Below are 14,782 nucleotides of genomic sequence, written 5' to 3'. Positions count from 1 at the left end.
AACATTGGCCTGTGCACCAGCATACTTGGTGGTTGTGTCAGCCAGGAAATTAGCCAAGAGTAGGATAACAAGCAAACCACCCTGCAGGTTCTACAACTGGGTTGGCTGGCCAGTTTTCTCTGCGACATTGGAGGCAATCAGTGATTTGGGCCGCAACCCTCGTCACGCCTCCCTGGGAGGAAATCTGCCTCTGAGCTGACAAACAGACAAGGATGACACTCCACGTGTCCCGTCAATCTTGACGCTTCCTGAAACAAGTGGACTGCAGGCAACAAAAGGCCATAATAACTGTGTTGGCCTTTAAGATGCCACAAGACTCTTTGTTGTTGTTTTCTGCAAGAGACTAACATAGCTACAATTCTGGAAATTGAAGCTACTAAGAAGGTAACATGGATTGCTTACAGGAACACCATAGGGACATCTCTGATTTAATCTAGAATAATTTTTATTATTCTAAAATTTAAAATTTTGTAGCTTTTACATTTTTAAACACATACATAAATGAACAGATTTTAAAATGTGAAACATTTTGGTATAAAACAAGTCATTCTATTTTTGCTTCCAGAAGTGAAAAGGAGGGGAGGAGCCGTGACTGCGGCTGCCTTCACACCTGGCGGGCACGCGAGGATGGGCTCAGGGGCCAGGCAAAAAATGAGCACGGGGCCTGCGAGTTCTGGAGACACCGAAGGCGCCTGCAGAGGACCAAGGTGAAGGAGAAGCACCGTGACGCAAGAGAAAGCAGAGACCTGGGGGCTGAGGAGCTGTGGACAGAATTGTCTGAGAGATTACCCCAAATGTGCTCTGTGTGCCTTTGTTTGCCTCTTGTGGGAGGCGGCTCTCTCATCCGTCTCAGCACTGCCTCGCTGCTCCAGGATCACCGTGAGGATGGCATGGAGCAGATGTGCACACGTCTTGGGGGTTAATATCATCAAGATATCACTTTAGAGTGGATTGCCCCAGGCCACCCAATATTTCCAGGAAATGGAACTGACTCCTGATCTCCTAATCCCACACTCTACCTGTGCTTCCCACAGGGCCACCCTAACATTATGCTTCCATTCAGTTACTTCTTTCCTCAGAACTGAATAGGACTGAGCTCAAGGGGACTTACTACAAAGTAACTCTGCATACTTACTTTGATCACAAGCTGAATATGAGCCAACAGTGCGATATGGCTGCAAGAAAGGCAAATGCTATTTTGGGCTGCATTTATAAAAGTATCGCTTCCAAATCATGTAAGGTACTGGGTCCTCTCTATTCGGCCCTGGTTAGGCCTCATCTAGAGTGTTGCGTCCAGTTTTGTGCTGCACAGTTCAAGAAGGACGCAGACAAGCTGGAGCGGGTTCAGAGGAGGGCAACAAGGATGATCAGCGGTCTGGAAACAAAGCCCTATGAAGAGAGACTGAAAGAACTGGGCATGTTTAGCCTGGAGAAGAGAAGATTGAGGGGAGACATGATAGCACTCTTCAAATACTTCAAAGGTTGTCACACAGAGGAGGGCCAGGATCTCTTCTTGATCCTCCTGGACTGCAGGACATGAAATAATGGGCTCAAGTTACAGGAGGCCAGATTCTGTCTGGACATCAGGAAAAACTTCCTGACTGTTAGAGCAGTACAACAATGGAACCAGTTACCTAGGGAGGTTGTGGGCTCTCCCACACTAGAGGCCTTCAAGAGGCAGCTGGACAGCCCTCTGTCAGGGATGCTTTAGGGTGGATTCCTAAATGCTTCAGGGTGGCCTTAAAGGCTCCTTCCAGCTCTACTACTACTACTACTACTATTATAATATAATAATAGATTATTATTATGCCTTTTTAATAATGTGCTGCTTTTAATAATGTATTATTAAATGTTTTGATTAGTTATATGTATGTTATGGTGTTTGCATTTGTGTTGTACCCCACACCTCGATCCAAAGGGAGAGGTGGGTAACAAATAAATAAATATATTATTATATCATTCTATGATTCTATGAGTGCTGTTGCAGCCTTAAAAGTCCTGCTTTAAAATCCCTATTTGAAACCCCAACCAGCTAATTACTTTGCTAAACGTCCAGAAATGTTGATCGTTTGGGGTGATGGATTTCGGAGGGAATTACAATGACGCGCGTGTTCATGCGGAGGCTCCCTTTCCCAGGGCGGCAACTTCCAGGAGGGGCGGCGTGTTTAGGTGAGTTCATGCGGGCTCGCTCCCCACTGAACATGCCCGGGGTGACGGACTGAGGCAGTGGAGATGCTATACGCACTTTCCTGGGAGTAAGCCGCATTGACTTCGGCCTAACTATGCAATCGTAGACAGAGCTACTCGACGGTAATAAAGACATGCAATTCAGATTGGTGGAGGCTTCCAGCATAAGTGCCCCACGTGGGCTGAGTTCGGTTCAAGGGTTGTTTCCCATTCTGTTCTTATTCCCCCCCCCTCCGCGTGATTAGCGTGTCGTCGGAACTCAGCATTTGTGTGTGTTTTTGAGCACGGAACCAACCGGCGTAAGCGAGAAGGGGCAGCGCTGCCTATGGGTTGCTGCCTCTGGCGCGCCAGCCCGAAGCTGCTTTGCGACCCGGGTGAGCTCGGAGACGGGGCGGGCTCCTCGGTTCCAGGCCGCACCGGGACCTCGACGCCCGCGGCTGGGGCAGGAACCCCGAGGAGGGAGGGGGCGTCGACACTCCCTGGCTGCTTACGGCGCGCGCGCGCGCGCGTGGGGAGGGTCTCCCCGCACCGCCCGTTCTCCCCCTCCCCCCCGCGATGGGGCTTCGGAGCGGAGCTTAAAGTGGGGGGGGGGGCGGGGGGCACGCTTTAATTCCCAGCCCCGAGTCCCCAGCCCCCACCCCCATTTAAATGGGTCCATTTCTCCCTGGGGGAAAAGGTGCTCCGTGAAAAAAGAAAAGGAAGGAGAGGGAGAGAGAGAAGTTCCCTTTCGATACGTAAAATCAAATTGATATTTAGCCCCCCCTTTGCTGCTGCTCCCCCCTCTCTCCTCCCCCCCCGCTCCGCCCCGCTCCCCCTTTAATGCACGGCTCCTTTCTACCACATGGTAGTGACAGATTGTTTGAGCTGGAAGGAGAAGCCATTCAAAGCTAATTAAGCAGCCCTTTCCAAGCGGGCTCCGCCAGCGCCAGTCGGAGAAAAGCAACCTATTTGTCAGCGCGCGGCTCCGGCGGCCCCGCGTGGCTTTGACGGACAGCGCCCGAGCTGGAGTGGCAGCCGGCGGCGCGCCGACCAATGGGCGCCGAGGCAGCGGCCCGCTCGCCCCTGATTGGCCGGGCGCGCCTCTCCTCCCCCTCACGGCCTCAGCGCGTGCGGCTGCTTCCCCCGCCCTCTCAGGCCCCACGTGGGGCAGGTGGCGGGCGGGGCGGGGCCTGGCCTCGTGACGTCGGCCGGGGGAGCCATTTTGTGCTTAATAGGTGCTGCCGAGGAGGGGCCTGGAGCCGGGGGAAGGGCCGCGCCCTCGCCCCCCACTCCGCCCCCTCCCCGTTCACGTGCGAACGCGGCCCTTTGTCTCGGCCCGCGGAAGTTCGCCGCGTGCGAAGGGCTCCCGGCCCGGGGTCTCCGCTCCAAGCTCTAGAGCGCCCAGTTGTCCTGAGTGGCATAGAAGCGTCACCAATAAACACGTGAAGCCAACCCGCGCAGGGTCCCGGTAGTGCCGCCGTACGGGTGCAATGCCGGGGGGGGGGGGAGAGGAGGCAGTGTGATAGAGCCCCTGCTCAGCACGCAGAAGGGCCCCGGCTCGGTCCTGGCGTCTCCCGGCGAAGAGAGCTGCTGCCAGTCAGTGTCGGCAACACTGAGCCAGGTGGACCAAGGGGCCGACCCCGCCTAAGGCCGCTTCCATGCTCTCATGCGCCCGGGCAGAGCCGTGGCTGGTTCGCCCAGGGGCCGAGGAAGCAGCGCTGCCCGAGCCACGCCGGGGAGCACCCTGAGGATGGCGGCAGGTGCCCTGGGGCCTCGTCCCCGCCCTGAGCTGCATCTTGCCTTTGAAGCCGTTTTCCCGGCAGCCCCGTCCCCATCCCAGGCGGCCAAGGCCGCGGGCTCCCTCCCGTCGGCGCGCAGCTGCGCGGGATCCAGCATTGGGCGGCAGCGCAGCATTAGGCCCCGCCCGCTTCAGCCCGGAGGAAGGCGGCGGCGGCCAGCGTGGGGCTCGGCAAACGCGCCGAGGCCTGCCTGAAGGGGGCTTCGTGCGGCGGGGCGAAAGCAATGAAATGGAAATCGGTGCAGCCGTGTGTGTAACTTTAATGAAATTAGCCTTGTTCTCCCGCAAAGCTGCTGAGACACTTTTCAGAAAAGGGAGAGAACAGCGGGCGCTGGGGGGGGGGGAAGGGGTGCGCGGGGCAGGGCGCCCCTCACTCCCTCCCCCCGCGGCCCGGCCGCCGGCGACATCAAAGGCGGGCAGGGGGAGAAGCGCCCCCGGAATCCCCCCTCTCCCCGGCCGGGCTCTTCCCCTCTCGAGTTCGTCCTCCCCTTTTTCTCCTGCCAACCATTTTATCGGCCCTAAATCTTCCGAAGTGAAAACATTAAAGTGACAAAAGCGATTCTGCTTGTTTTATAGCTTCTAATTGGGGCTGCGTTGCAGATCTAATGAGATTAGGAGGAACGGCTCTCGTTCACACGGGCTGCAGCAGCGCCCTGAGCGCTTGGGGCCGGGCCGGGCCATGAAGAGGCGCTGGCCGAGGGGCCTCCTCTCACGCGGGAGGCAGGCGCGGGGCCGAGCACCGACGGCTGCTGCTGCTGCTGGGACCCTTCGCGGGCGCCTCCGCTTCCCACTTGGGCAATCGGAATCGCAGATCCCAAGGGGGCTTGCCGGGAAAGGCCAGGCCTTACTCCCGAGTAAACGTGGCTCGAAGGGCGCTGCAGAAGTCGCCCCGGCTGCTGTTTGTGGCGACGCTGGCGCTTCCGTTGCCCCCCAAGGCCTCGGCAGGCCTTCCCGCGGAGCCCTGCACGGGACGGGTTTGGTGAGCCGCCCGGAGAGCTTCGGCGGATGGGCGGCGTAGAAACATCAACAAACGGCGCTCAGGGAGCGGGCTAGTCGCCTGCGTGTCTGGGACCCGCGTGTGCCGGGCACCCTAAAGCTGCCGTTGAGAGTGCGACACCGTGAACGTGGAGTCGTGTGGAAGCGCCAGCCAGCCTGTCTGCCCCCCGTTAAATTCCCCGACGCGTATGCCCCGCGCGCGCCCTCCTCTTCCAGGCCTCCCGTCCACCTCTCCCCGGCCGGGCTGCCAGGCAGCAGCCGCACCGCGTCGCTAAAGCAGGGACCCCGAGAGGCGGACGCCCGGGAGACCAGGGGACAGAGGCGCGTCGGCGGCGGGGGAGCCCTCTCCTCCGCAGGCCTCCGCGGCTGAGGCTTTTGCCCTCCCGCCCGGCGGTCCCTGCGCGGCAGTCTCGCGCCAGGGCAGCCAGCGGCCCAAGCCCCCTTCCCGTGGGGGGGGGCTCTCTCTCTCTCTCTCTCTCTCTCTCTCGCGCGCGCGCGCGCGCGCTCCGCCGGGGCCTTCCCGCGGGCTCGGCCGCCCTCGCCCCTTTCGGACGCCAGGTGGCAGCGGGACGTTTCCTGCCTGCCTTCCGTGCCCCGCCCCCTCTCGGCCAGCCCTCCAATCAGCTCGCCCGCGGCTCGGGCCCCCACGTGGGCGCCTCGCGCTGCCATTGGCGCAGAGCTGCGAAGACGCGGCCGCCTGCCCCCGCCCCGCCCGCCTGGCTCCCTTTCTTCCTCTCTTTCTTCCTGGCTGGCCGCTTCCCCCTTCGCTGCTTCCACTTCTCGGCCCTCCCTTGGCTGGAGCGCGGCGGCGGCGGCGGCTTCTTCGCCTTCTGTGGGTGGCGTCGCGAGGCCGTGCCGGAGAGGCTGACCGCGAGCAGGAGCAGGACGAGGAGGAAGCGGGGAGACCGGGAGGAGCGGCGGCGGCGAGGGGGGGGGTGCCTCGGCGGGGCTTCCCTGGCTTTTGCCGGCGCCTTCCAGGATTTTAACTCGTGTGAAGAAGCGACGCCCGGAGGAGCGGCGCGGGGTGGGGGAAGGGTCCGCGGCGGCGGCGGCGGCGCCGACTCGGGCTCCTTGGACCCCGTCTGGATCCGGCCCTTCCCTTGGGACGACGAGGACCGTGGGAAGACCCCTTCGCTCGCCCCTGGCCCTGCAGGAGCCGCCGCCTCGGTGGAGTTACCGCGCAGGAGGGCCACCCTCCGCCTGCTGCCCTCGGCTTTGTTTTTCTGGTTTTCCCGGCTCCCGCGGAGATCGCAGCGGCCCCCCCGGATCAGACCAGCTGCGGAGCGGCCGTGGGGAGGGCAGGGCAGGGCAGAAGGCAGCTGCATCGGGGAAGGGACACCCCCCCCCGCCGTGCCCAGCGTTTCCCTTGGATGTGCACAGCGGTCGCCGTCGGAGCCGAGCCGGATCAAGAGGAAGCGGAGCGTGCGGGCGTGTAAGCCGCAGGACGCCGGTGGGCTGCGCTTCTCTGCGGCTTTGCTGGCCGGCGGGGACTGAGCCCGGGCCTGGGGGCCCTTCCTAGAGCCCGCGGGGGTAGGATGCCCGGCAGCGGCGGCTCCATCTTGCCCGCCGCCCGCCACCCGGGAGGAGCCCGGCCGCTCCTGCTGCTACTGCCGCTGCGCCCGGAGGAGGCGCGCCAGGCTCCCGGCGGCGGCGGCGGCGGCGGCTGTTGCTGAAGCGCCTTGGCTCGCCTCCTTTGTCCCGGCGGCGGAGGAGGAGGAGGACGCCCGCCTGCCTCGCTCCGGTCGCGGCGGGGCCGGCCATGTATCCCCAAGGGCGGCACCCGGTGAGTGGCTCGCGGCTCGCGGAGGCGGCGGGTGTGTGGCGGGGACCCTCGCGGGCCTTGGATCCGGCGTGGCGGAAGAGAAGCGGTCGGGGAAGGAAGGGCGCGTGGAAAGGGAAGCGCGCCGCTCAGTGCGCCTGGTGGCCTTTGCTCCCGGGACCCCTTTTGGCGAGGGCTTCGGCGTTACCCCCTCCCGCAGCCCCTTCCCTTGGGGCGGTTCTCCAGTCAAGTAAGCTGCCTGTTTGGGGAGGGGGGGAGAACTGGCTTGCCTGGGCGGGGGGGAGGAGGTGTACGGACGACTCATTCTGTTGCTTGATTTTGCCCAGGAGTTTATACCTTTTAACAAAAACTTTATAGGAGGGGCGCGTGTGGCTTTTTTGTGTTCTATCTGAACTAGTTAATTGTGCGCCCCCCCTTTCCTCCTTTTGATGAGTGGCCCCTGGAGAGGAAAAGGGGGCTGAGGATTGTGCAACACCCCCCCAATACATTGTTGTGATGAAGGCGCTTTGGCGGGTGGGGGGCTCTGTGAGACAGCCGGAGTAGAGGTGGAGTTGATGGTCTGTGTTCCCCTTTTTATGTTGTCAAAAGCCTCTGTGTCTCTCCGCTCTGCTGGGGCCGACTGGCCTTCATTCCGCCTATGTCAGTCCCCTGTTTCTGTGGGAGGGAGGGAGGGAGGGAGGGAGGGAGGGCCCAGCCGTGGGAGTTTGGGGGGCGGGGAGGGTTCCTGGCTACCGACCCAGAGGGCTTCTCAGTAACCACATTTTCTTTGGGGCTTTCACAGGCACCTCACCAGCCTGGCCAGCCAGGCTTCAAATTCACGGTTGCAGAGTCCTGCGACAGGATTAAGGACGAGTTCCAGTTTCTGCAGGCTCAGTACCACAGGTAAGCCTCTCTTGCTCCTTCCCTTCTACAGATCCGTGAAGGTGGGCCACTGCACGGTCCGTAGGGTACATGGAGCAAAGCTGCCAAGAGCCTTTAGCAGTCAGGGGTGGGGGCTCCTCTCTTCCCCGTTGCCAGTTTGGAGCTCCCCAGCCCAAGACTGGGCTCTCCAGAAAGGATTTTTTTTAGTACCTTCTGCTGGGGGTGCCCTTATTTCCCTTCAAACTGTCTCTTGTTTAGCAGCTCTTCCATAAGGGAAAAGACACCTTTCCCCCCCTCCCTTTGAATGTGTCCCCCGCTACACACACACAGGCTCCTTTGCTAACCTGTTCAGATTGTAAGCAAGGCCCTAAGGGGCATGTTAAGGGTTTACCTTTCGGTAAATGTGCTTGGGATTGAAACTTCAGTAGATGAGCCAAGTGCTGTGTGCTTCACGCCGATAATAAATGCACAAAGTTGTCCTGCTGCCTTAGGGCTAGGGATTATAACCTACACAACTTCTGGGCATTTTAGTAGGGTTTTCTAGAATCCAAAGGCCGGGAATTCTGTGTCCTCACAACCACCAGTTCAACTCTCTTGCTTTTACCTCACTAACATAACTAGAAGTTTTTCCAGGCAGGTCAAATTTGGAGGCTCTTTAATGGAACCTTCCAAGAGGTTTTTTTACTACACTACAGAACACCCTCTCCCCCCCCCCCCCGCCCCAGCACATCGTTTCAAATATTCACATTGTGAATCATATGTCAGTAAGGGCTTGCCTCTTCATGGAGAATAGATAATGATTTTTAAAAACAAATATTCCAAATCTTTACTTAATAAACAGATCCCTTGTTTGGCTGTATTGGCAGGATGTGATTCAGAATCTGCAGAATTTTGGGTGACATTTTGCATGTTTTTGACAATCTAGCAAATGTGTCTTTTCTTTCATCACAAAGATTTAATGTGAGCTAAGCTTCATTAGGCCACCCTTTCAGGCGCACTTAGCCTCTGAACTCGTTTTGAATCCCAGGGCTCATCTGTATGAAGGATTAAATGCCTTTGAGCATGTACAGAATGCCTTCCTCTTTTCATTGATGCATGTAGTCTATGCGCATGTGGAATTAAGGGGGGGGAAGGAGAGGCTCCTGGGTCAAAACATTTGACTTTCAGGCACATTCACACACACACCCCATATCTAATCACTAATTAGCCATGTATGTGCATCTGGGACATGTGAAACATGACATACTCATCCTTTCTTTCTTTTTAGTCTTAAAGTGGAGTATGATAAGCTTGCAAGCGAAAAGACAGAAATGCAGCGTCACTACGTGATGGTAAGATTCCTGATAGTCACCATTTGGGTGGGACCTGGGCCTGTAGCATTAGGATGCAAAGGAGCCTCGGGGGTGGGGGCAGACTTTGCTTTGGAGGGAGGGGGCAGAGTAATGGAGTGAGCTGCAGGGATGGGGGCCCTGCCTGCCTGCCTGCCTGCTTGCCTGCCCGCCTGTAATTGGGGAGCTTGTTCAGCCGCTGTGGAGACATCTTGTGAACTTTGAAAGCCTGTGGCGCATTTCTGTGTCTCATGTGCCCAATTTGCATGGATGTGCCTGCAGTTGCCTGCCAGCAGTTGCAATTCTCCTCTGATCTTTCTAGCTCTGTCATTTGAGTGTCCTCATTCTAAGGGAATAAAGTTACCACGCTTGGGTGGTGCTGAAAATTCTCCTCTCGCCAACTTAGTCCTCGAGGCCAGGTTGGGTGACCCTTGAGCTTTGGTTATTACTAACCAAGGTTCAAAATCCTGACAGCCTGGGAGAAGCTTTCGCGATTGTGCAGTTTGAAAACTTGTTGCAAGATGGGCGTGTGCGAAGTTGGTGCTGTCCGAGTTGATGCTTCTAGTTAGGACCAGATTAAAGGGCTTGTGTGGGGGGGGGGGCAGGGGGAGTTCTGTTGAATTGTATTTTAAGACTTTCTGCCGTAACCGCTTAGCAACCCACTTCCTTCTCTCAATTCCTGTGTGCTCAGGTGGGTGCAGATAAATGCCTTCATGCACCTGCCTGGATGCCCCCTTTATTATTATTATTATTTATTTATATAGCACCATCGATGTACATGGTGCTGTACAGAGTAAACAGTAAATATCAAGACCCTGCCGCATAGGATTTTATCCCACCATGTCCTTTGGGCTTTCTGAAGTTCAGAGCCCTTTCTGTTCTCCACCTCGACAAGCTGCCAATATGGTCAGAGTTTTCTACATCTGGAAAAATGTCCACTGCTTCCATGTGCACAGAAGTGAACAGCCGCTGTGTTTATAAGCTGCAAGTTCTCTTTCTTTTTACAAAGCCCTTGTTGGGTGCAAGCTTGGGCTACGCTTCTCTTTCTTGGGAGTCTCCCAGAAAAATTACAGCACAAGAAATGGGCCTGGCTTGGCTGGGAGCCTGGCTTGGCCGGGTGCCCTGGTGTAGCATCTAGCGTCACCGGTGGGAATTAAGTCCCGGTGGTTGTGTAAATGCTTAATCACTGTGGTATGTGGTCAGTTGCCTTTGCTCAGGGAAGGCCTTTCCCTTGCATCACCACAGCAGGCACCGCTGCTGCTAATAATCCTTGTGGTTGTGGCCGCTGGGTAACTGCTCTGGGCAGAGGTTAATGGCTCTGGTGGTCCTGGCTCAGAGAGAGCGGCTTAGAGAAAGGTCAGGTGCGCAACGCCTAGATGGGTTTAGCCACTCTTTGTGCAGGACAGGGGATGTTATGTTGGCTCCTCCTGGCTGCAGCAGGGCATAATCATCTCTGTTGCCCTTGTGCTGCCCAGATATTTGAGTTGGGCCTGAGGGTAGCCAAGATGGGGAGTTTGGGAGGGGGGTTGCCTTATTATAAGGCCAAACCTGTGGAGAAGGCACTGCGCTGTTTGTGCCCCCAATTTTTGTAGACCCTTTTGGAGGTCACTGCTGGTGGCTAGAGAGGGTTCAGGTGGGGTATGCAGTTCACTGCTTCTCCTGAATTCCTCTAAGGCAGCCTTCCTCAACCTGGGGCGCTCCAGATGTGTTGGACTGCATCTCCCAGAATGCCCCAGCTGGCTGGGGCATTCTGGGAGATGCAGTCCAACACATCTGGAGCGCCCCAGGTTGAGGAAGGCTGCTCTAAGCTCCCTCTCCTTGGGTTTGCCACCCAGGGCTGCAGGGGCGGCCTGGGTTTGGATTCAGGAACAACCTGGCTCTCTTAGACTGCATGTGGTGGGGGGTGGGGAGAGGGAATACGCCTTCATAATAATAATAATAAATAAAAAGAAATCGTTCCTCCCGCATAGAAAAAAAGAGCATGACAGAGAGCAGGTTCTGGCTTAGCCTTGGTGGAGGGGTTTTGTGTTGCGCAGCGTCCCAACCTGTGAGCCCCCTCCCCCCGCATCTGTACTGTAAATGGTTTAGCCCATGCCCCGGATAATCGCCTCAAGTAAGAATGAGGCCTCCGAGTGCTCTTTTGGATGTCTTGGCTTGGGCATGCCCTATTATAGACGGGACTGCCAGCAACGAACCGGGCCCTCCGCTTGCTTATATATCGAAGGTTTGCGCTCTGCATCATGTGCAGCCAGTCTAACCTCCCTTGTACGCCTGAGCAGTGCGCAGAGAGCAGACATACTTGCCACAGCAACAATAATGCAGCTTGACGTGTTTGAGGCCATTTCCCCGGGCGTGGTAATCCCCACCACAGCGTGAGGAGGCAGGTCAATCGTCGTCTCCCTCCTCCTGTGGCAGATGATGGGGGGCTGTGGCCTGTCTCCAGCTGCCCTGTGGAGTCCTGGCTGAGGGGCTTGGTGCCCCCTCCAGCTCCGGGGGCGTGCTCTTGGCCACTGCAGGGCGCGAGTCGTGTTCTGTCTTGTCCGTCCGTCTAGCACATCTGTCGAGGCTGTGTCTGCTCAGTGTGTTACAGCCCTGAGCTGTGGGGTTGGATGTGATGCATAACAGAGCTGCTCAAGACGTTTCCAAGAGTCGGTATGGGCTGCTGTACGTTCAGGAGCCAGAGGCAGCAGGGCGCACTCAGGTCATGTCTATCCTAAGTAGCTTTGGGAGACAAGGCAGGAATTTCAGAGTATTGCCGTGTTGCTAAATGTCTGTGAAGCAGGGCAGGGCAGACACTCTGTGGCTTCTGAGACTGACTGCAGTTTCTTTGGCTACTGTGAAGTTATAACGAAGCCAGGTTTTGTCGGCATGAACTTTTGAGATCAGACACCGTGGGGGGGGGGGGAGATGGAGATTGGTGTTCTTCTTGTTGCCTCCAAATATTCCTTGCTTGCTTAATGAAGAGCTTTTCCCTGCTTTTTCTCCCCAGTACTACGAAATGTCTTACGGTTTAAACATCGAAATGCACAAGCAGGTGAGTGACTTTGATTAGAATACGTGTGTCTGTGTCTCCTTCCTTTCTGGCTGCTCCAAAAATGGGGCTTAGAGAATTGGCTCTAATAGATAACATGAAGCGGTTGGTTGCCAGGGAGATTTCTGTGAGAGTCTGGGACGCACCAGACATTCCCCCCCCCCCCCCTGTGCTGAATTCAGAATGACTTATGGATGCTTAAAGACCCACAGGGCAGCGGAGTTTGTTTGACAATGTAAATAGCTCCATTTCAGTTATTATTTTCTTTTAACCTCACTCTGGCAGCACTTAGCTTTGGGGGCAGTGGACATTGACCCTTGAGTTTGGTGGTCACTACTTTTTACCAGAGCAGTATTATTCTCTTTGCCCAATCCAATTGTCCCCTGTTGTCCTATGTCTTTCGTGGCCGGGGATCCTTCCATTTCTCCAGGCAAGCTCCACTTTCCTCTTCTGCAACACTGTCTCTGGCTCATGACTTGGTTTTTATTACTGGAAAAATCCCAGGTGCATCTAGCCGCTGGCTTCTAGGAACATGCCAAGTGGGTGTGCTTAGGCATTGGGGTACCAACATAATATTATCCATGTTTGGGGTAGGGGTGCATGCTGGTCAATGGACTGCACTGATATCGTCACTTGACTGCTAGTTATTTTATCACAGACAATTGAAGCCCCTAATGCTGGGAATATTGGCCAGTTGCCTACTTAGGGCAGAAGACTTTAAAGGTTTTTTTTTAAAGTTACTGTTAATTTACTTTATTTCTTTTTTTGTTTCATTTAAATAAATAAGTTAAATAGCAACTGTTGAGTAGCCCTGGTGTTCTAGGGTAAAAGCCAGAGAAGAAAGTTAATTGAACCAGTCACCTTAGAAACCTTATTGAACATTGCTTAAAGTTAGAATAATTTGGTACAGTTTTCTAGAGTTAATGTTATTGTTTCATAATAGTAGTTAAGTAATTAGGAGAAGTATCGAGCCTTTTGATGTTTAAGGTATTGTTTGCTTTAATGAAGTTAATGGAATGCTTTGAAAATATTTGACTGGTGCCTTATGGTAGCACTGCCAGAATTCTTTAGAAATGGGGAGGGGGGATGTTCTCAGTGGAGGGAGGCAAGGGCAACCTTTAATTTCTAAAAAGTGAAGTGGCAGGGGGCATTTTGCTTTTCCCTGCCCCCCCCCCCCCCCGGAAGTTCACTTTTTATGCTTGGAAGGACACACAGTTTATTAGTGGTGATTGAAAAGTGCTCCTGCATGTAGTCCGTGGTGCGCCTTTATTATGTAATACTTCCTGTCTTGTTTCTTCGAGAGGGGATGGTCAAGAGAAGACAGGTGGGCAACCAGGAGTGGACAGGAACTGCCAGAGATTTTATATTTACTTGTGTGATTGGACATTTGGAACACGTTTGGCGCCCTGCAGGGGAGGTGTGTCAAATATTTTGTTCCATCTCTGCCAGGCCCTGTGCTCTTCCTCTTTCGTATCAAAACCAGGCCATCCATTTGGACCCTAATGAGCTGCCTTTCCTTTCCCAGGAGAAGCTGGTGAAGAGTTAACTCTCTTCCCTGCTCTCTCCCAGGGTGATAGCATCTAATGACTGTTGCAACGCCATCTGTTTGTCTGGTGAAGAGGCAACTTCTGTCTTACTCTAATGGCTCCCTCACCCCAAAGGCAAAACAAGCAGAGCTGTTTGAGAATGCGATTTGCTTCCTTGATAAGCTGAAAGTCTAAGGAGCCTGCGGCTTAAGGCGCATGACGGTGAAACTTCAAGGAACTCCGCGATTGAGATCAGACCTGATGAGCTGCGTTGTCGTCTTGCTGTTTTTTAAAAAAGGGATTGATTCTCCACAAGGCCCTTTGCAAAAACTTACCTTTGCGATGGAAACTGTAATATTGCAAGGGGAGATCTCCCCCCATTTGAGCTGCTGTCACATGAACCAACCTTATTAAACAGAAGGGAAAGTGAAGATTCACCCCCCCCCCCCTCAAGAAGGTGTGTAGATGCATTTATCAAGACAGAATAATTTCCCTTCAGTTTGTACTGACTCCACCGTGGTCTCCATAAATAATCCCCCAAGCCATCGCACCATGCATAAGAATTAAGTCTTTTGGTCATGTGAAATGCCCCCTCTTTCATGCCCAGTGCTGGGCCTTTGTTGCTCTCCTCCTCCAGAACAAAGCTGTATCCTCACAGCCAAATGGGCTCTATAATTTGATTTAATGGCCTGTTTTCATTTGCTGGTTTATATCTGAGTTGTAAATTAGCTGCTACAGCTTAGTGCCTTGGGTAGCTGGAAGGGCCTGTTGTAGAGAAAATACAAAAGAGAGACTCTTCGAACTTGGCAATTTGGTTAGGGGGAAGGGGGGGGCGGAGAGCATTATCTCTCCCCCCCACTTCTGATTTAAGCAAACCTCTCTGACTGGGTTTCTTTGGAAGGCAGCGGCTCCCTTTGATGTGATCTCGGATCCCTTGCTGATAATTACAGGAGTTGTAGATTTGTATCTGGGAGCCCGGTAGGCAGCTTTGCAGAGGCTTGAGTGCATTGGCTTTCTATTTTTCAGAGAGTGAGCATTTTTAAGGCTTATTAAATGAAATAAAATGAGCATCCTTGATTGCAGGGAGAGTAAAACCTGATCCTCTCATTTGTCTTTGCTTTGGCTTGCCTCTTCCTGAGGGCTGCATTGGGATTGGTCGAGCTCAAGAATGCACGCGGTGCACGGCCAAGGGTGCCTCTCTCTCCAGCCTTCACACCCCCCCCCATTCGTCTGAGAAGACTGTTTGGTGCCTTTGGCTTTGGGGGATTTGATGCGACTTGAAGGCGACTGTCTGGG

At 55.1% G+C, this 14,782-nt stretch overlaps 1 protein-coding gene across 9 annotated transcripts in view; it reads left to right on the top strand.

Annotated features, from left to right (window-relative positions):
• Positions 1 to 6,620: 6,620 nt before the first annotated feature.
• TLE3 (TLE family member 3, transcriptional corepressor) overlaps positions 6,621 to 14,782 on the top strand; it is a 49,855-nt gene continuing 41,693 nt past the window's right edge. For 4 of the 9 annotated variants that reach the window (XM_063142634.1, XM_063142630.1, XM_063142626.1 and 1 more), the window contains exons 1-4: positions 6,621 to 6,743; positions 7,522 to 7,622; positions 8,869 to 8,932; positions 11,919 to 11,963. In XM_063142634.1, the coding sequence (XP_062998704.1) occupies positions 6,720 to 6,743; positions 7,522 to 7,622; positions 8,869 to 8,932; positions 11,919 to 11,963 (234 nt within the window). In that variant the 5' untranslated portion in view covers positions 6,621 to 6,719. The remainder of the gene's footprint in view (positions 6,744 to 7,521; positions 7,623 to 8,868; positions 8,933 to 11,918; positions 11,964 to 14,782) is intronic. The other 5 variants (XM_063142636.1, XM_063142629.1, XM_063142628.1 and 2 more) reach the window with 2 other exon arrangements.

Source organism: Elgaria multicarinata, chromosome 16, assembly GCF_023053635.1.
Source record: "Elgaria multicarinata webbii isolate HBS135686 ecotype San Diego chromosome 16, rElgMul1.1.pri, whole genome shotgun sequence".
NCBI lineage: Eukaryota > Metazoa > Chordata > Lepidosauria > Squamata > Anguidae > Elgaria > Elgaria multicarinata.
The sequence above is the reverse complement of the archived record's forward strand: the minus strand, read 5'-3'. Positions and strand labels throughout refer to the sequence as shown.